Here is a 21,858-nt window from a genome sequence, read left to right on the forward strand (position 1 = left end):
CTTTGGTGAGAATATCTGCCACCTGTTCTCCTGTCGGGGTGTACCGTAACTGTACTGACCCTCAATTGCACACAATCTCTGATAAAGTGACACCTGATGTCAATGTGCTTCGACCGATCATGAAAAACTGGATTCTCAGAGAGCTTGATGCAACTCTGATTATCACACAAAATATTGGTCGCTTCCATCCTTCTCCTGAATAGATTCACAAGCAACTTCCTAAGCCATATGGCTTCACATGATGTTGTGCTAGCTACCATATATTCAGCTTCAGCTGAGCTCAGAGCTACGGATTTTTGTTTCCTACTGCACCAGGAGGTCATTCCTAATCCAATGTTGAAACAGTACCCAGTGGTACTTTTCCGATCTCTTGAACTTCCAGCCTAATCTGCGTCAATGAACCCACTCAGCCAGATGTGATTGCATCTGGTGTACATTAGTCCATGCTCGACTATTCCTCGTATATATCTGAGCACATGCTTGGTTGCCACCCAGTGCGCCCTCTTTGGTTCCATCATGAACTGACTGAGGGTGTTGACAGTGTAACAAATGTCTGGCCTAGTATTGACCAGATACATCAAGGACCCTATGAGCAGCCTATACAAGGTGGGATCAACTTCTTTATCTTCAGATGCATCAATATTCTTCCAGTTGGTAATCATTGGAGTAGCCATAGGTCTACAGTCCTGCATTCTGAAACTTTTCATAATTTTTGTAGCATATCTCCCTTGTCCAAGGAATATTCCATCCTTCTGCTACCAAACTTCCACCCCAGAAATAATGCATCTGCCCCAAATCCTTCATGTCAAATTCTGTAGTTAGGTTTTCCTTGCAATCTCTCATGAGCCTAGACAAACCTGTTAGAAAAAGTTCATCCACATACAACACCATAGTTAGAGGCTCATTCTCTACAATTAGATAGTAGAGGTTGGGATCTGCGTCACTCTTGACGAATCTCATCTTCTGCAAGTAAGGATCAATTTGACTATACCGTGCTCTAGGCATTTGTTTAAGCCTATACAAGGCTTTTTTCAACCTGCATACATGAGATTTCTTCTCATGTGTCTCGAAACATTCTGGTTGTTCAATGTATACTTCTTCTATCACCTTGTTCAAGAACGCAGTCTTGACGTCCATCTGGTGAATCTCCCACCCCATCTGCCTGCTCCTCCAAAGAGATGAACTAGCTCCATGTAGTGGAGAAGCCAAGGTGCGTTACAATATTGTCCAAGCTCTTTCCAAGATAGTCTTATCAGAAGCTTGGCTGACCAAAAGCCCTTACAATGAGTTATGAGGGACTATTTATAACAAAGGGTGGGGTGACCCTTGACATTCCCCTTTGTGACAGTTCAACTACCCTCATGACTCTTCACCTACTCTATGATTGTTACATCCAACTATTGACACTTGACTTACACTTGACATGACTCAACATTACAATGCACATGTACTCATGTGAGACAACATGGCTTGAGCAAGCCATGCAAGATATCACTGACACTCGGTCCACTATGATGAGACCAACTCTTTGACATGCTCGTGATGGTGAAGGTGGTGAGTTGATGCCAAGCTTGGTCATCCGTGATGGTGTGCATGCACCTCATGGTGACATCTTGCTGAAGCGAATTCTTGCCTCTGTTCCAACCAGTGCATTGGTTTGGCCCCTTCATCCAAATCGTCTGCTAATATGCACATGGTCTTCTTGGGTGTGGCTGAACAGGCAACACACTAATGCATAATGTTCGTGCTGATCTTGAAGTGTGCTGGTGGTCATGTGCATCAACTTGTCGAAGTACATGTTCAGCTTCAATTGGACTTGCTTCTTGTCTTCGCCCTGGTGAGTGTGTTGAATGGGTTGGGTTGCATGTGTGCACATAAAGACATGCATGCTGCTGAATCCCTTGCATGCGATCACCAGCACTACTCACCATGTTTGCTCTGTGTTAGCTGCTGGGATGGATCTTTAACTTGTACGGGTGCAGTTTCATCCGTGAGTGCATGTTGTGCCCACTGCTGTTCCTGATCCTGCTACAACTCATTCTTCTATCTGTGCAACTTCATGTTCTTCCTTGAGTTGCTGCTTCAACACATGCAACTCCTTCTTTGTTCCATTCCCTATCTTCACGCAATCTTCATGTCACGCCGTCACCTCATAGCCTGAGTCTCCAAAGTTGCTTTCATCATCAGTGGATCTGCTTGAGCTTGCAACTTTGTTCCGCCTCTGTGTTGTCAACAACCTTCCTCTTGCATTCATTGCATTCATTACATCTGTTGCATCCGCTGCATTCGATATGCTGCCTTCAGTTGTTGTTCATGATGTTGCTTGTTGTGATGTTGTTGTTGTCATATCTTGATGTCCTTGTCTACGAACAACTTGATATCTTCGTGAGAAGGCAAGCTCATAGACATCTGATCGATTGCATCTCCAGGTGTGCTTTGGACGATGTCTTCGACTCTGCTCTCTTGGAAACCATTGTACCTGCACTGTTGAGAGGCAGATGAACACCTACAATACCTGGAGACATGGCAACACTCATGGCAAGAAATCTGTCAGTCAAAAACCAAAATGAACTTGAGAACTGACTGGCAGCATCCCTGTGTGACTGATCAGGAAGGTTGGGTAATTTCAGCCAGGAGGTCGGGAGACCAGCTACCAAGACTGCACAAGGCACAGTCTAGGCTGCTGGGAGATTGACTAACTGCTCGAACTGCGCAATGCATAGTCCAGTCTGGCTGCTGACTGTTGGGATTGCGCAATGCGCAATCTCAACTGCCAATTGCTGCTGGCTCAATGACTGTGTTGATCAATTTTCTTGGCCAGTAGTCATTGTCCCTCAGGATTGCGTAAAGCAGGCCTGGGGATCAGCTGCTGGGCAGAAATGCGCATTTCTGGAGAGGAAGGCAAACCCTTCCCTCTCAGGATTGCGCAATGCTGTCTTGGTGAGGCAAAGTCCAGGCCAAGGCTGCCCAGACTCGCCGACGGGCAACTGAAAGTGAATGTGAGTGTGAATGCATGTTGATACTGAGTGTAAGCATAAGTGAATGATCATGCATGCAAATGGTGAATGACAAATTTAGAAAATGGAACAACATGCATGTGGGTGAGGCGAGTTGCTGAATCGGCAACCGTTCGCGAAAAATAGTTTCATGCATGCGACAGCAGTGAGATGTTGACGAAAACTGAAACGGTGCTAGGAAAAGCTAATATACATGTAAACAATAGCAAGCGTTCAAAGAAATCAAGCAAACAGTACTCATACAAGAGAAAACACAAAAAGCAACAGAAATGCAACACAAGGCATGGGAAGCGGGCTTACCCCAAAACAGCTGAGTTGAATGTGCCAATTGCTCCTAGATGTGATGTGGGATGTCAGAGCTGCAAGGTTGATGTGAGGAATGAGCTATGCAGCGTCCAGTTGATGAGATTTGATAACATCGAGGTTGTGACACGCATGCCACAAATTTAGGGAAAACGACACTTGGTGGGAGGCTTCTAAAATGATCCTTGCATGTAACCTCCAACTGCTAAACATAGATCCTTGAAACAACGGATGTCTTTGCACCTAAGTTGCAGGAAACGTGGCCCTAGGGGGCGTTTCTCCAGGGGAAACGAAACGAAACGCGTTTCCCCGTACCATACGGCCTGGAAACGCGTTTCCGGCCGTACGGCCACGTTTCCCGAAACGGAAACGTGGCCGTACGGCCGGAAACGCGTTTCCAGGCCGTACGGGCCACGTTTCCCCCAAAAAAACATTTGTTTTTTAATTTTTTTTTTCTAATGTAGATCTCTTACATTTGTTTGCCCTAGTGTTGATATGCAGTTCATGGTAATGTTAAATTCTTAAAGTAAAAGTGATATTCTCCTTTATTTTTCATTTTCATCCTTTTACTTAAATTTTTAACATTACCATGAAATGACTCAGGATGTTTGAGAGTGGTTTCGCCGTCATTGGATTTCATATGGAGAAAGTAGAATTTTAGATCTTACTCAAAATCCAGCAGACTTATCTGTTTTTCAGGATTTCAGGATTGGGGGGATTTCAATGTTTCCATTGGATTTTATCATGTACTAGGGTATGGAACTTGTATTTAATCGAGAGAACAAAGCCCTCTATGCAGGGGAGACTCCCAATAATCAAGAGAATGTAGGGTACTAGGGTATGAAACTTGTATTTAATCAAGAGCACTAAGGTCATTCGACTATGTAGGAGGAGACTCCCAATCAACCACGAGACAAAAAATTAGAAATTTCTCGTGGCTGATTTTGGATATTTCTATTTTCATTATGTGATTATTCATGAGTAAATGTGATGTAAATTTAGATACTTATAGTCTATGCATTGACAATTGACAATTTTATCATAATGTAATAAATTAGAATGTATCATATATGCTTTATGATTGCACATATTTCTTAAATTCCTAATATATATATATATATATATATATATATATATATATATATTTTATATATATTCGCGTTTCCCCGTTTCCAAAATTTGGGGAGGTCGCGTTTCGTTTCGCTTCCCGTTTCGGAAACTCGTTTCCGTTTCCCCGTTTCGTGCAACTTAGCTTTGCACGCTGCCTTGGGAGAAGCAACCTATGCATGCAAGTCAGTTTTGCTCGGTCCCAGAGGGAACCGGTCAACTCAGCTGCATATGCAGGAGACTACTCGACTGCCTGAAGGAAATGCACATTTCGAGCTGGGAGTTGGGTTGACTGCCCAAGAGATTTGCACAATTTTTGGGCAGAGCAACTGACTGCTGCCTAGAGTTACGCAAATTCTAGGCTGAGTAGCCTTGATGGGGAAAATTGTGCAATTCCTGTTGAGAATGTTGACTGGCAGAATTGCGCAATCTTGGAGCCCAGAAGATCGCCAGACAGGATTGTGCAATTTCTGGAGGGAAGGTTGGTTGCCCTCCAGAAGTGCGCAATTTTCTTGGGGAAGCTGCTCAACCTACAGCTGAACCAAGTCCCTGTGAACAACCTCTGAGGGGAATGGATCAAGCTGTGATCGACAGGCTGCCTTTGTGCAAGAAAGACACTGAAGCTCCTGAACTTGACGAAGCAAGGGAAGCTGCTATGAAGGTTGGAAGGGAGGCTCCAAAACAAAGCTAAGGCAAAATTTTGGAAGGTGGTTGTAGTCGCTACAACACTTGCATAAGATCCAATGCGTCCCCTTTGCCCTCCAATACAACAAATCATTAGAACAATCAAATAAAAGACCTTACAAGTTATGGAATCAATGGGGCACTTCATGGTGGCATACCCTTCCATAGTGGGATTTGGCATGTACGAGTGTCTCCAAGTTCAATAAGAGGGTTAATCAAGGACCTTATTAGGTGGTTTCAACCTTTAAAGAGGGGGACATGGCCATGGTACATCCCCCAAGTGGTAGGTGGCAAACAATATGGAGGCAGATCAAAGTGGGGGTCAGGGGAATCATCTAGACCATATGGCATGGTACAAGGGTAGCTATAATAAGAGAAGCCCACACTTGGGTATATGAGTGTAGGAGGGAGAAAATCGTGGTACATGAGTTACCCCAGCCTTTGTGTTTCCACCCTTCTTCACATGCCCTTTTCCTTTGATTGATTTTTCTTCATAACTGCTCAGGGCTTCAGGTGACAAGAGCATGATGTGTAATATGTGGCAGTAGATACCCCCCTTAAGGTGGGGCAATTCATCACCCACTAGGGGTTGGGACAATCATGAGTTCCTTAATGATGGAGGGGGCTCATTTAGGGCCCCTAGGAACCAGGGTGATGTCCATAGATAAGGGGTAGAGCTCATGTCTGGCTTTTGCCCACGTGCTAAATTTGTATGTCCCAACCATGTTTTGCATCTTGTGGTACATTCCTTGTTGAGAGTGGCCAAATTATGCTTTTTCTTTTCTTTCTAGATGCATCAACCTCTCGGGCATCATTCCAAGCCCAACCCAAGTTGTGGGGGCAGGGGGAAGGGGAGGCTAACCCTATGTGGACCTAGTGGACACATGTGGACCTTGATGGGAAAATAGATGAATGGGGCTAAAATGAGTGGAAGGGGAGTGATGTAGGTGGTATCAGGAAGCGGGACCACGCAACCAAAATCGGGATTTCCCATGTAGTGCCAACCCTAAAGCTAATGGCTAGTAAAGGAGATCCCAAGGGACTAGAATACAAGGATAACCATGAAATTGGGCAGTGGAGTCAAGAATACAAACCCAACCCACTCTTTCGGCCAAATCCCACCACCAATTCATGCCCAAAATTGCCCATGACAAGTAAGAAAAATCACTCAAATATACCAATGAAAAGCTATACCTTTGGGATCAGGAGGCCCACCTTCAAACATACAATCATGACAAATGGTTGAGGGACCACATGGTTGGCTTAGGTGGTGGAGACAATGGCACATTGAGCTATCTGGTCGCTGAAAGGGGCTACCGGTTTCCAGCTGACGACCATCTAGGAGAAAAAATTTCTCCTATATACACTACCCATAGGTGGTCGGTAATAGGCTCCATGGGTTCATCAGCAAGATCAGGCTCACGCTCAGGATCTTCTTGAGCATCCAAAGCATCATCCTGACTTTCAACATTAGATAGGAGGAGGAATGTCTCTTACCTTTCCAAGAGTTGCATCTTCATCAAATGTTACATCCCTACTAAACTCTATAGTTCTTTGACTAGACACGTATATTCTATAAGCTTTAGAATTTTTCACAATAACCGACAAACGTACATTTCTTACCTAAAGCTTCCAGCTTGTTCCTCTTTTCCTTTGGCACATGAAAGTAGACAGGGAAGCCAAAGATCCTCAAGTGCCCAAGACATTTACTCACTACATTTTCAACATCCAAAATATGTTTGGTTTTAGGAAGAGATATAACACAGTTTGGCTGTTACATTATCTATTGTAATGAAAAGATCAATAATACTAAATTGTATATTTTGTCTGTTCTCTCTTTTCCACCTGAATTTCTATTAGTTATTAGTGGCATTGTTCTAAGGATGGGTCTGAAGAAGAGATAGCAGATACGAAATAAAATATTGTGACGAGCAACAGACTAAAACCTAGAAATAATTAAATAGAACTTTGAGCATCGAAGAAAATCCTAAATAAAACTCACCGTGAGGAAATCATAATCATGAATGTGAAGTGTCATTAGGCTTTTTAAGCAAATACATCTAGCGTGTGTACTAGAACTTACATGATCTCTTGCTAGAAAATAGTGGTTTAGAATGTTTGTTGGAAAATACCTTAGCTAACTAAATCATGAAACTTTGAAAAGACTCAATTTGTATAATGTTGCTTTTATATTTTACAAACAGCACAAGCTGAAATAAGACTCTATTTTAATGAGATAATACTGTAAGATATCATAAGTAGTACCTTATACGGATTTCAAAATTAAGATATCAAGTTAGATCAATGGCACTATCTCCCAATGTGCATAAAGAACATACCTTCCATAACTTCTCTTTCTCCTCGGGGGTTTCAACAAATACAAAGTCAAATCCATGATGCTCTTTGGTAATGTTTTGCACACGGAGTGTTTGCTCACGGGCATAAGCTTCTGAAATCAACCATTGAAACATGAATCATTTCACATGTTAACATTAAAACTTATATGTAATCTGACCTAAACATACTTCAAAAGTATGCACAAACTTTAGTTTAACTGATTATGAACAGAAAGAGGTAAAGTAAATCTTTATTGATGTCCATCAGTGACAAAGGTTCCATCAACCAACATGCTAAATGCATAACTTTAGTACAACAAGGGAGTGACTAAGGCATCTGCAATTTATATAAAAACCTACAAAGAAATTATTTATCTTCATTTTTTTATAAAAATTATTCCTTATATATGAAAAAAATCATTTATATCAGCTGAAAAAAAAAATGAAAACATAAAGGCATATACAATGAGGTTTGTATCCTCTTACTTAAAGAAACTGTTATTTTTTCAATGTTCTATGTTGTAACATTTTTTCTTCCAATAACAATTAATTATCCAATATATTTCCAATCACCCAATAACAGTAAGAAATTGTAGATAGAACATAAAACCATATGCACAATAGAAGACAGCCAAGAACAATAGAGACAGAGATTTTGGCCAAAGACCAGGGAAAAACCCCGAAAGGGTGAAAACCCTTTCCAAATTCTTTTTCTATTAGATTGTCTTCTGATGTTCAGCAGAGAGATACATAGTCCAAGTACATTAGCAACTACTCAAATGTCAAAGCCTTGACCAACCAAGTCAACCAATCAATATCCAATCAATTATGAGCATAAAAATCAAATCTGGTCAAACTTCACTTCTGCAATTCAAAGTCAAACAGTAGTCAACGCAGACCTAACAAATCACAAGTCAACGGTCAAATCTGCTCCAAAAAGTTTGGTCAGCCTGTCAAAGAATGCAGCCTTCCTTGCTTGGTCAAAATCGATCAAAACTGTCCCAAAAGTCTGCCCACAAAATCTTGTCAAAGTCAATGTTTGACCTGTGGAATCCCTAGCTTGGAAACTGTAGTCAGTGTGGGTCAAAGTTCCCAGAAAAATTCAGTCTTCTCTATCCTAAACTCGACCTTCCAAAACAAATCCAAATTCATGTTAAACGAAGTCAAATCCTTCAAATTCAACATTGTTCAAACAATGCCAAATTAGAAGAAAACACAAGTCAATAGAAAGCTTTCTCTCTCCTTCACGCGTTTGAACTCGGGTCCTGCAATTTCAGAGATGTATGAACCAAATCAAGAAGAAAGATGTGTGATGATGATGCCTCCAAGTGATGCCAAGTGATGTCTAATTATATGTGGATTTGGTGGACGAATTTCCTCTTCCAGACCGACTTGTACTTTTTGATGTGACATAGACCAACATTAAAAATAATATTTTTCCAAATACAAAATCTAATTTTTCCCAAGGGTTAGAAGGGTCTCCTTAGAGTGAGAAGGGCTTCTCCATGGAGGGGATTTCTCCCTAAACTGCCAATTTTCAACACTCCCTCTCAGCTAGGGAGGAATTTTCGACTACATCATAAGTTTAATCTCAGATATCTCGTCATCATCATTGTTGTATCGTATCATATCTCGTCTCTGCTCATCTGCTTGAACACTCTTGATTTAAAGAAGAAGAATCATCATAGGGGAGTTAAATATACCGCTTTATATCCAATGACAATAAGCGGGATACCACTCACCTTGAGAGCTAACGATCACAACCATCCTATTGTCCAACGACAATAGGCGAGATACCACTTACCATGAGAGGTAAGGATCACAACCATTTGATTGTCCATTGATCTTCCCACCTTGATCCTCAAGAATCAAGTGGTAGAACACCTGCATCCTCTACCTTGGGGGAGATACCCAACTTACCAGTGGTAAGGATCACACACACCCATGTTTCCTCACCCATTGGCCAAATGGGTGGCAATCCCAACAAGGCCAGCTTGTGGGTAGGGTGCATACTAGGTTATACTCTGTCAAGTCCCATACTTGATATGGGGAGATACCCAACTTGCCATAAATGACAAGGATCACACACCCTATAGTGACAATAGGGGAGATACCCAACCTACCACAAAGGGTAGGGATCACACACACCTATTGTCCAAAGTTCCCTCAACCCCAGGAGCTCTCCAACTCCATTCCCACCTTGGGAGATAAAACAGGGGAAGAGCATAGCTCAGTGTTCTTGATCAGTTGTGACCCTTTCCTAGAAAGGTCACATCCACTAGTCCAAGCTGCTCTCTGAAGACCAAGAACTTTCCTTTCGGCAAAGACTTAGTAAGAATGTCAGCTATCTATTCATCTTTTGAAATGTTATGGAGTGTTATGACTCCTCTATGCACCATATCTCAAACATAGTGATATTCGATCTCAATGTGCTTGGACCTGTCATGGAACATGGGATTCTCTGAAAACCAGATCCCACTCTTGTTATTGCAATATATCACAATCATATCTAGTACTTGCTCAAATAGCTCTCCAAAGAGCTTCCTCAACCATACTGCCTCGTAGCTAGCCATAATAGCAACAATATACTCAACCTCAGTCGTGCTAACTATGGTGATTTCTGGTAGCATCAGATGTGCTCTAAATCTCAAAATTTGCAGGGAGGCTTAGACACATATATTCTCCAATACCCAAAAATCATTTTAGGAAATGCCATTCGGAGACAGTTTTATTAAAAATAATTAATTATGTTTAATGGGACCCTAAGTCTAAATTTAGGAAATTAAAATAATTAATGGGTATTAATTTAAACTTTAGATGTAACTTCTAGAAGAAGACGAGGATCAAGCCAAAATGATCTGAGCCATTGATTAGAATTTAATCAATGGCTCAGATCATTTTGGCTTGATCCTCGTCTTCTTCTAGAAGTTACACCTACAGTTTAGATTAATAATTTGGGTCGTTGGTTGTCCAATAGAAAGATATAAGAAGAGGCTTGAGGGGCACCTGAAGAACACACAGTGGGGAGATCAAAAGTTTGATTTTATGAAATAGAGCAACTGCCTAAGAGATTTTCTATAGTGATCTTTCGCAGAGAGGGGCAGAGATAGTATCTGAAGGGAAATCTTTCCCAGTGGAAGAATACTCAGTAGAGGAGAGAGAGAGAGATCAAGTAGAGGCAGCGCAGAGCCAGAGAATTTGACATAGAGCCATGTTGAGGCAGCGTAGCCTGACGTAGACGCAACGCAGAAGCCTTGAGGGAGTCTGAAAGTTGTTGGAGGGTTCGATTTCTGTAGCTGGAAGCCGAGGCGTGAGGCCGGGAGAGCAGAAGTCAGAATCTCATAGGCAAATCGCTCAACCGAGAAGAGTGACGCAAGCCCTAGACAGTGTGACGTTGGGCTGACACAGACACTACGCAGAGGCAACCAAGGGTTGTTCATTCAAGGGTTGGATCAACCAGGACTTCCAATGATAGTGTGAGGTAATCTCACAAATCTCTCTGTCAGTGATATTCTTTGTAGCTGGATTGTCGGGAAGGCATCCAGAAATTGTATTCAGAAATTACTACTACATAATAATAAAACCCACAACTGTTGCACTGGTTTTCCTGCATTGGGTTTTTCCAAGTACATTTATCCAAAAATAATTGTGTAGATGTGTTGGTTATTTCTTTCTTGTTCAGTTTCTTGTTTCCATATTTTATTTAAATGGTGAAGGTTGCAGTGTATTCGTTTCAGTATTTACTGTAGGAAACAGTAAATAATTTGGTTCAGTAATTAACAAATAGGAGAAACGTAATCAGTTCTTGTAGTAGGAATTTGGGCATCCAAATTTTCACATGGTATCAGAGCTACAGGTGAAACAAGAGAGCAGTGTCAAAAGAGCCCAGTGTTGAAGGAGGAAGGGAGTTTGAAATTCCTGCAGAGGCAGCAATTTGAATCCCCAGAGCGTTTGCGCAGTCAGGCTAGGAGGGCAATATTTTCATGGTAAATCTCTCTCTGAGTGAGTCGACAGAGAGGTAGAATTTCCAGATCGAGATTTGTCAACGGCAGATGGAGCAGCGCAGCAGAAGCTTCAAGTAAGAGGGGTTTTTGGTGGGACGCAGTTTTCTACAAGCAATTGTTGGGCAGAAAGACGTCAGAGGGAAGAGAGAGACACGGTTGAGAGAATTCTTCCTCAAAGGACTTCCAGCCAAGGAGTCTAAATTCTCACTTGTTGAATAGCAGTGGAGAGGGGCAGATCTACAACCTCAAGCAGGGAGTGTGTAGGCCAGTTGTTAAATTTTAGGTATGTTCTATGCTTAGAGCAATTTATTTCAATTTTCACAGTAAGCTCAATATATTTTCTAGATTAGCAATCACATCAGCACTGAAGGAAACTGCAGATAGATCATAAACATAAATCGCAGAAGACAAGCCAAGACAAGAGGACACAAGATGTGGCGCTAACCAGGGACAAACCCTAATGTGGGGAAACCCTTGACCAATTCTTCTTATATGTTCTTCAATAGTTCAACAGAGAGAGAGAGAGAGAGTACGTTTACAGCGGAAGTCAACACTTTGACTTATCTAGATAAGAGCATAGATCATCTCTAAGAAGATGATACATGAGATCAGTTGAAGACATGCTGCTTCAACTAATTCTCCAAGGTGACTCCTTCACCTATCGTTGTGCTGCATTTCGTCATCATGTTGCACCTCACCGTGCTGCACCATGTTGCACCGATCATCACTATGTTGCATCTCATCACGCTTTATTAATCATGACTGTACCCATCACTATACTGCATTATGTGCCATTGTTGCACCATGTTGCCATCCTGACCTATGTGTTGGTTGCACCTTGCTTGCTTGTTGTCCCTTGCTTGCTTGTTGTCCCTAGCATGCTTGTTGTTGCATGCTAGTTATCCCTTGCATGCTAGCTGTAACATTGCATGCTTGGTGTATTTGTTGTTAAGTACCATACAACTGTCCCAATGTTAGTTAGCTCTCCCTTGCATGCTGCTCTCCTTCGGAGACAGATGCTCCCACTGTTTTGGCAGTTCCCGGCAATTCTGACAGTTACGGCTGTTCCCGGCAATTCTGGTTGTTCCCGACAGTTCCGGCTTTTTAGCGGTTCTAGCTTTTCCAGTAGTTCTGGCAGTTCCGGCATTTCCGACTTTTCTGGCTTTTTCGGCTTTTCCAGCTTTTCTGGCAGTTCCAGGTTTTCCGACATTTCTGGCTTTTTCGGCAGTTCCGGCTTTTCCGACAGTTCCATCTTTTCCGGCGGTTCTGGCTTTTCCAGCAGTTCCGGCTTTTCCAACAGTTCGGCTTTTCAGATAGTTCTGACTTTTCCGACTTTTCCGACATTTTCGGATTTTCCGGCATTTCTGGCAGTTCCAGCTTTTCCAACTTTTCCAGCAGTTCCGGATTTTCCAACTTTTCCATCTTTTCCGGCAGTTCCGAATTTTCTGGCATTTCTGGCTTTTCCAGCAGTTCCGGCTTTTCTGGTAGTTCCGACAATTCCAGCTTTTCCGGCAGTTCCGGCTTTTCCGATAGTTCCGACTTTCTGCCCTCCGGATCAGGGCAACGTTATTCCTTAGGATCTCTCCTCCTACTAAAACCCAAAGACAAGTAGATAGACGAAGAGATCCCAAGTGTGTTGAAATGACTTGAAGGCCACCTCTATTTATACTAAAACGTTGAGCACATGTGGGGTTTATTTGGTTGTTGGCCGACCTTAACGAATTATCTTATCGCAAATAAATTTATAACTCCATGAATACTTATAAAAATCGGATGATCCTTAGATCAATCCTATACCTCTCGATGAGAGGGATCCAAGAAAAATATCAGCTGCCATAAATAAGATGACCCACATGGAGTTTGGCCCTAGTTGCCAATTTTAACACTCCCTCTCAACTAGGGAGAACTCCATCTGTTGATCCATATGTCCAACTATACTATCTCTGCCATCAATGCCCTACAGTGCTCTGCTCTACTCTGTTTTGATCTGCTGAGCTCTGCTCTACTGAACCATGAAGAAGAATTGATCAAGAATGTCTCATACCATTCTCTCCTGACCCGAAGTTAGTTTCATCTGAAGAGAGCGTGTCACATCACTCTTACTGACCCGAAGTCAGTGTTATTGATCCCAGATCAATATCAAAAGAGAGTGTCTCAAACCACTCATACTAACCCCAGATCAGTTTCATTGATCCCAGATCAATGTCACAAGAGAGTGTCTCAAACCACTGAAACTGATCCCAGATCAGTTTCATTGATCCCATATCAATGGAGGTCATCCTAGCATAGGGAGTACGGTAGATACAACGATGCGTCCATCGATAGTACTACTATGGTCCCTATCCTCATTTCCCTGCTCATTGATCAGATGAGAGGTACTTCCCATGAGTCCTAGACTGCATGGGTAGGATGCCTCGACAGGAGAACTAATCATCCTGTCCACAGGAGAACGAATCATCCTATCAATGGATGCCACGGAGAACTAATCATCATGGCCCACAGGAGAACTAATCATCCTGTTCCACAGTCGCCACGGAGAACAAATCATCGTGGCCCACAGGAGAACTAATCATCCTGTTCATAGCGCACCACCAGGGGAGGGTGACTCGCCCTGTGGTCGTATGTTGCTCCAGTAAGTACCCCAAGCCCCCCAAAGCTCCAAGAGCTCAATGCATGCAACATGCAAGACCCTTATAAGAAGTTCTCTCAACAACTCCAAGTCATTCGAGAAAGTCACGGATTTGACCTTTCCCCGAGGCTTTGACAAAATGTTTGCAACCTGTACATTAGTCTCAATGCGATGGAGCCTCCTCACTCATCGACTTACCATATCGCAGATAAGGCAGTATCTGATGTCTATCTGCTGGAGCAATCATCGAATACGGGATTCCTCAATAATTGAGTCCCCCCTCTGGTTGTCACAGAGAATCACAGTGGTATTCATCATGTGTACAAACAGCTCACTTAAGAGCTTCTGCAACCATGCAGCTTCACATGACATCATACTCGTAGCTATGTATTCGGTCTCGGCAGTGCTTATAGCAATCGACTTCTGCTTCTTGCTCATCCATGATATCGAAGCAGAATCCAAAGAGAACCAGCACTGAGAAGTGCTCTAGTGATCCTCCACACTGCCTGCCCAGTCAGCGTTCGAATAATCATGCAATTTCATATTTCCGGCAATGTATCTCAACTCATGAGAGATTGTGCCCCGAAGATATCTCAGAAGATTCTTGGCACCAATCCAGTGAGGCTCAACCAAGCTCACCATGCTAACTGCAAAACATATGTCCGGAAGGAAGTTCACCAAGAACATCAATGCGAATGAGTTTATGAAACTCAGAGGCATTTCCCAAATTTGGTCTGACATCGCTACCATATAACTTCTGAAAGTTAAGATCCTCGAGGTAGTCACAGGCTTGCAGTTTATCATTCCACATCCAAAATCCAACTCCCTCTTACTTCTGCAAATGAGAGGGTCTGCACCTGTCAAAAATAGGTCGTCCTCATAAGGTGCCGGTATGAGAGGTCTATCATCCACAACCTTCGGGTAATGGTTTAGATCGGTTTCACTCCTAGTGAATCTCAGCTTCATCAGACAGCTATCAATCCTCTCATACTACACCCGGGGTGTTTTGCTTCAAGCCATAGAGGGCTTTCTTCCCCCTATATACATGAGATTCCCGATCATGAATCTCAAACTCCTCAGGTTGTTCCAAACCTGTGGACCTGCTGCATGAGGGGAATGGTCCCCTTATAAGATTTTCCTTTAGTACATCTCAGACATGTACCTTCATGCTCTACTTGAATTCAGACATCCCTATCACCATTTGACTCACATCAGGTAGGGCCCCATAGGTAGACCTCCAGTGTTATAGATGCGATATGTCAATTGACATGATCCCCAATGGACCATCCTGCAACTTGATACAAATTGCCAACCCTGAACCCATGAGAAAAAACATATTTGAAAATTTTATTTTTTAACACGTACCTTTCCATCGATGAATGCCACCCTAAAACCTTTGACTTCCATTTTCGAGATGGACGCCACGCTCTTCTTGCGATCAGGTACATAAAAAAGATTCTATAAATGAATCCAATTACCCTCATTCAATTGAGGGGTAACATTCCCTACACCCTTTCCAGGATAGGTGGCATCGACTCCAAGTATAATCTCACGGTTGTTTCCGTCTCTACCAAATTCGAGAGAGCACCCTTCTATCCGATGAGGTGCCTTGAAGCACTACGATCAATAAGCCAGATTCCCAAAGAATCTAATGGAGAGGGCCAATACAAGATAACGATTCTTTATCTTATCAGAAACAACATTTGATTCTTCATACCTGGGGTTCTTTGCTTTCTCTAAAGAGTCAGTCGTTTCCTTGATGACCTGCATTACCTGTCATTCCTTTGATCATTGAAGATGTCCCTGGAATGATTGTTATCATCATCAAGTGATGTGTCCCTGCCATTCGGACACTCCTTCACATAATGGCCGAACTAGTTATTTGCCTTTCCTTCCACCCTGAGATTCGGTCTTCCAATGAAGTGATCTTTAGGTAGGCCATATTCCGCTGCGCCATTCTGATAATATTCTCTGCTTCAACTTCACCCTTGGTGAATTTGAAGGGGGATGAGGAATCCACTGATCCTTTTGTCCTTTCCCAACTGTCTTCGGTGATTGCTCTTTCACTCTTGCTTGGGCATTGTCTTCACCTCAGCGCTGATACCATGCTAAATTTTAGGTATGTTCTATGCTTAGAGCAATTTATTTCAATTTTCACAGTAAGCTCAATATCTTTTCCAAATTAGCAATCACATTAGCATTAAAGTAAACCGCAAATAGAACATAAACATAAATCGCAAAAGACAAGCCAAGACAAGAGGACACAAGATGTGGCGCTAGCAAGGGACAAACCCCAATGTGGAGAAACCCTTGATCAATTCTTCTTATATGTTCTTCAATAGTTCAGCAGAGAGAGAGAGAGATAGTACGTTTACAACAGAAGTCAACACTTTGACTTATCTAGATAAGAGCATAGATCATCTCTAAGAAGATGATACATGAGATCAGTTGAAGACATGTTGCTTCAACTAATTCTCCAAGGTGACTCCTTCACCTATCGTTGTGCTGCATTTCGTCATCATGCTGCACCTCACTGCGTTGCACCATGATGCACCCATCATCACTATCCTGCATCTCATCACGCTTTATTAATCATGACTGTACACATCACTGTACTGCATTATGTGCCATTACTGCACCATGTTGCCATCCTGACCTATGTGTTGGCGGCACCTTGCTTGCTTGTTGTCCCTAGCATGCTTGTTGTCCTTAGCATGCTTCTTGTTGCATGCTAGTTGTCCCTTGCATGCTAGTTGTAACATTGCATGCTTGGTGTATTTGCTACTAAGTACCATACAACTGTCCCAATGTTAGTTAGCTCTCCCTTGCATGTTGCTCTCCTTCGGAGATAGATGCTCCGGCTGTTTCGGCAGTTCCTGACAGTTTTGGCAGTTCCAGCTGTTCCCAGCAGTTCTGGTTGTTCTCGGCAGTTCTGGGAGTCCCGGCAATCCCGGCTTTTCAGCAGTTCCAACTTTTCCGGCAGTTCCAGAATTTCCGGCTTTTCCGGCTTTTCTGGCAGTTCCAGCATTTCTAGCTTTTTCGGCAGTTCCAGCTTTTCCGGCAGTTCCGGCTTATCTGGCTTTTACGACAGTTCCGGCTTTTCCAGCTTTTCTGGCAATTCCGGCTTTTCCGGCAGTTCCGGATTTTCTGGCAGTTCCGGCTTTTCCGGCAGTTTCGGATTTTCCAGCATTTCCAGCTTTTCCCTGGCATCTGGCAAATCTAGTGTCCTCTTGTCTTGGCTTGTCTTCTGCATTTTGTTTCATGTTCTATCTACTTTCACTATCAATGTGATTAATGGTTAATGTGATTTCTATTGGAAGACTAAATTGAAATTGTCATTGGGCTGCTAAAGGAACATTGAAGTAATTGTGCTAAGCATAGAGCATACCATTGTTATCTAAAATTAACAAGGTGGTTACTCCACTGAAGACGTTTTTGCACAAGTCTTCTAGCCATCTTCTAGGCCTAAAAAGCCAAGTGGTTTGCTTCTTCAAACACTCACTCCCTCACTGTTTTTCTTACATCCATCTAATCATTTGATAACAGTGGTAAAATATCCAAGTGACATAAAATTAATTGACAAGTTTCCTAACATATTGCTAAGTCACTTGCATAAATTGGATAATCATTATTTGGCTTGTTTCATGAATCTTGGATGACTGTCATACTGTTTTGGAAGCATCATAAGGTCTGTGATATACATAACAGTGGCATAAGCATTCATCTCTTACATGCTTGCATTCATAAGCATTTTCTCACTATTTGCATTCTCATCTAAAGTGCTCTCATTTAAACAAGAGAAAGAGATAATTTTGGGACTGTTTTTGGCATTTTTGGCATAAGATTGCATACTTCTGTCCTAAAAGTTTAAACTATTGCTCATTGGTGTCATTGGAACATAAGTTACATAAGGTTTCTTGGATTGCTTTAATGCTCTATTGTGGAAAGGATTGTTAGCATTGGTAATATTAGATTTTGGTTTAGTTCCTCATTATTTCATAATAAGAGATCTAACATTGTGTTTTCTTGTGAGTTTCATAGTTTCCAAAGTCACAAATTTGCACTTAATAAGCTCACTCACACAAGCACTTAAATCTCAAGAGATCTAATACCTTGTTGGTTGAATGGATAATATTGCTTAAGATGGTAATCAAAGGAGTTATTGCATATTGGTATCTCTCACAATTAACATTGAAGATCTAATTACATACAATTGGCATTGTTATATCTTATTGACATCACTTGAAGAATTGCTAATTGTAAATCATCTAATTACCAATCTCTTGAGTAATTGTTTATTGCATTGTCTCTAAAAGAGCCTTGGTTTATTGTTTCAAGTGATGTTGTGTTCAAGTGCTCCTATTTCTTGCTTGCCATCATTGTCATTATTGTTTCATGGTTAATATCTATTGGTAAATGATAATTCTATCTTGGGCATATTGGTGATTTATTGTTAAGCGCATCTATCTTGTTCTGGTTTTGTAATTGAGCAAATATCTCTTGGCTGTATTTGGTAAATCTTCTGAGCACTAGTAAAATTGAGCACTTTGTCCTGTGTATAAGATTATCCTTCATTCATTGTTAAGTACTCTCTGCGATAAGATAAATCGTAATTAAGTACTTAAGATCATAATCAACCTTAACCCAAGAGCACTTAAAAGAAATTTGCATTTGCATCCTAGGCCTAGATTTGCATTAATTAACGTACCTCCAAGCATAAGCTTGGTTGATAGAAAGATAGGAACACCCTTCATGTCTTAGCTTGTGAACGCTAGACCCTCTCTAGTGGTTAAAACAATGACCTTGCAACCGTCAGAGCCACACCTTTGCAGTGCCAGAGGCACCAGGTTGTTAGATTTCAAGGGGAGGTGTTGTTAACCAAGCATTTGCTTGTTTCGCCTTCACTTCTCTCTACAACCTACCTTAGAGGCTAGCCTCAAAATAGCTAAGGATTAAGGGATACACTTAGTTAGGCATATAACTAAAGTAAACCAAGATTCTTTGCATATCACCTAGTTCCTAGGACTTGTATCTCACATAGGTTAGCAAAGCATTTTAAGCAGCGATTGTTCATCTAGTCATTTGGTACCTAATTGATATAAAGCAAGTAATTGACTCCATAAGGCACTGGTCTCACATATTAATTTAACCTAATCTCTAAAACTTGCTTAAATCAACCAAGTGGCTAGGCCATTCAATCGTGTCTCCTAGACTTGTTGGTCGCCAATGAGTCCTACATTTTCACATTTCATAGGGACTACCCCCCATAGCCTACTATTGGGAGACAGCTAGAATGGAGAGGTCGGGGATTAGAGCGACAACCCCGACCTGAGTCGTTGTTGCACCGTGCCTGTACAATCTAAGCGACAACATGTTCATTACAAATTCTATGTATGTTTTGTAGTCAACAATTTGGACCAATATATGGTTGATTCAACATAGTTTCACTAGAGAGCAGTAAAACATGTGCTACGATACTTGAAGCCATAGTACATTATGGTCTAAGATATGCATGATATAGTGAAATGATGTTGCATAAATTTGTTGGTCTTGACTAGGAAAGGTATGCAATTCATAGCAAGAGACTTGAAGTTGTTGCTTCATTTTGGGTTCAAGAGCGATATCTTGGGTCAATGGGAAGAAAGAATTTGAGGCAATGAGTTTAATAGAGATATTGTACATAACAACCAACACTAGAAGTTGTGAAACCATATGGCTCCATAAGTTGAAAGCAACACTAACAAGTAAGGTATTGGAGCTTATTATGGTCTATTGTGACAATCATAATTGTATCAAACTCTTTGAGAATCCAATATTCCATGACCCTCCAAGCACAATAACATCAAGCGTCACTTCCTCTAAGAAAGTATTTAGAAGGAACTAACGGTTCTAGAGAATGTTCAAACAGATCAGCAAGTTACAGATATCTTAACTAACCCCCAAGCAAAGGGGAAGTTCAAGATGTTGAAGGAGAGACTAGGTTTGGTGGAGAAAACATGCAAATATGGAAAATATAAGAATTATATATCAGATATTGGTGAATGTGAAGAATACAATTGTTTATTATTTATTCTACAAAAATATTTAGGGACACATCGCTATGTAAATATGTGACAATATATACTATTATTATTCACTTATATTTTTATTATTTCTGTTAATGGATCTATTACAAAAAGTTCAAAGCCCAAGGGGTTAGCTTAACTAGCTGTTGCCAATGTTGTTGGGCATCTAACTAGTTCCATGGCAACACATGCCCATCTTGAATCGCCTTAGGTGAGGCACATTAATCCACATCAACGAGTTTACCAGGGATGCCATCCACAAAGGTGGAGAAACATCCTTTCAATTTCCTCACAAGATTTTCTGCAGGAAAAAAATATGTTACAAAAGGTTATACAAGTATTGAATCATCCTAAAAACTCTCAAGAGACGTTTTGATGTAGTTGAGGATATGTTCCACTCCCCAAGCCTATCAATTTGTACTACTACCACATGTACATTTATGACTGCAATATTATAAAATGATTCATGGTTTGGATCCATTTATGTGTTGTTTGAATGTGCCTCCAAAGTCTTAAATCTGCAGTTTCTAAAGCAATAAAATCACTTAAAACATCAAAGCAAAGTCAAAAAAAAATTACAATACCTGTTCCAACAAACTCAAACATTAATGTCGGAAATTCAGGTAGGTCCTTTCCATTTGCATTGTTGAGAGCACGTACTTGAACTTCATCTAAAAGTTCCACTCTTGAAACCTGAATGAAGGTTAAAATAAAAGAAATTCAACGTTACCTAGTTATCATAGAAATCATTAAGTTGCATAGTTACCATAAAGATCATAAAATTAGCTCATAATAATAAATATTATCAATGTTAGTCAACTTATTACCAAAGGAAATGTCTATTCATGTGACCTTGTTTCCAAGTTGTATTTAAATGTGGTCACATAAGCAATGCAATCATCTATCATCCAATTTTATATCACTATTTTTAATCCTCATTTTGGATATATGGGTGTGTTCCTCATTTTATAATGGCTCCTAGCAATGACCATTAGATCTGTTACAATGCCATAAGGATCAAATACCAAATATTTAATTAAGAAATAAATAAGTTGCAATGCTTCAAAAGATGCATCACTTAAAACGAAGAAACAAATACAAGTTTCCAAGACACCAGGGTTTCACAAACAATTGCATTTGTAAATTACAATATTAATAACAGTATATTATTAGATGATAAATTGGCACCTCTACTTAAGTGGAGAGAGTGCTATTGTGTCTAAGCATAAAATATCTTCATAGATTGTTTTACCTTAGAGGCATAATGGTGTCTCAATCACAAGGAGGAAGGCCCTCTTATTCAACCTTAGTACAATATAGTTGTCAAGTCCCACGGACCTTCAACAATTGCAGGATCATGGAGTGAAGACTGATTATTGGTTGTTTGGTCTTGCTGAGGCCCTTGCATAGATTCCTTTGGCTTTGACTTTTGTCTGCCCAAGTGCTATCATGAGATATCTTGGCATCCTATTTGGGTCGGGACCTTCTTTGGTTCCCATATGGGATTTGAGCAATTGTAGAGTAAACTCCTTTTTTGATGTTAAAATGACCTCCCATTCGTTGCCAAGTTGATTGTGGTGGGAAGGATCCTCCAAGCTTCTCATATATCTTATGTGTCTTGCTAGCTTCCTCGTAGGAATCAATTACATCAGTTGGAGCAGCTCCTCTAGTCATACTTTAAGGCCAAGTACAATGCACCTCGAGGTCTCCTTA

General features: G+C 41.2%; 1 protein-coding gene across 1 annotated transcript in view; it reads right to left on the bottom strand.

The window, feature by feature from the left end:
• The window catches only part of LOC149230696 (FAD-linked oxidases family protein), a 326,280-nt gene that overhangs the window by 236,032 nt on the left and 68,390 nt on the right, over positions 1 to 21,858 (bottom strand). The window contains exons 6-7 of the mRNA XM_089376125.1: positions 20,730 to 20,838; positions 7,451 to 7,560 (exon numbers count right to left, since the gene is read on the bottom strand). Coding sequence (XP_089232251.1) covers positions 7,451 to 7,560; positions 20,730 to 20,838 — 219 coding nt within the window. The remainder of the gene's footprint in view (positions 1 to 7,450; positions 7,561 to 20,729; positions 20,839 to 21,858) is intronic.

This window comes from Pinus tabuliformis, chromosome J (assembly GCF_031772625.1).
Source record: "Pinus tabuliformis cultivar Carrire ecotype Pingquan chromosome J, CPIR1, whole genome shotgun sequence".
NCBI classification, from domain to species: Eukaryota; Viridiplantae; Streptophyta; class Pinopsida; order Pinales; family Pinaceae; genus Pinus; species Pinus tabuliformis.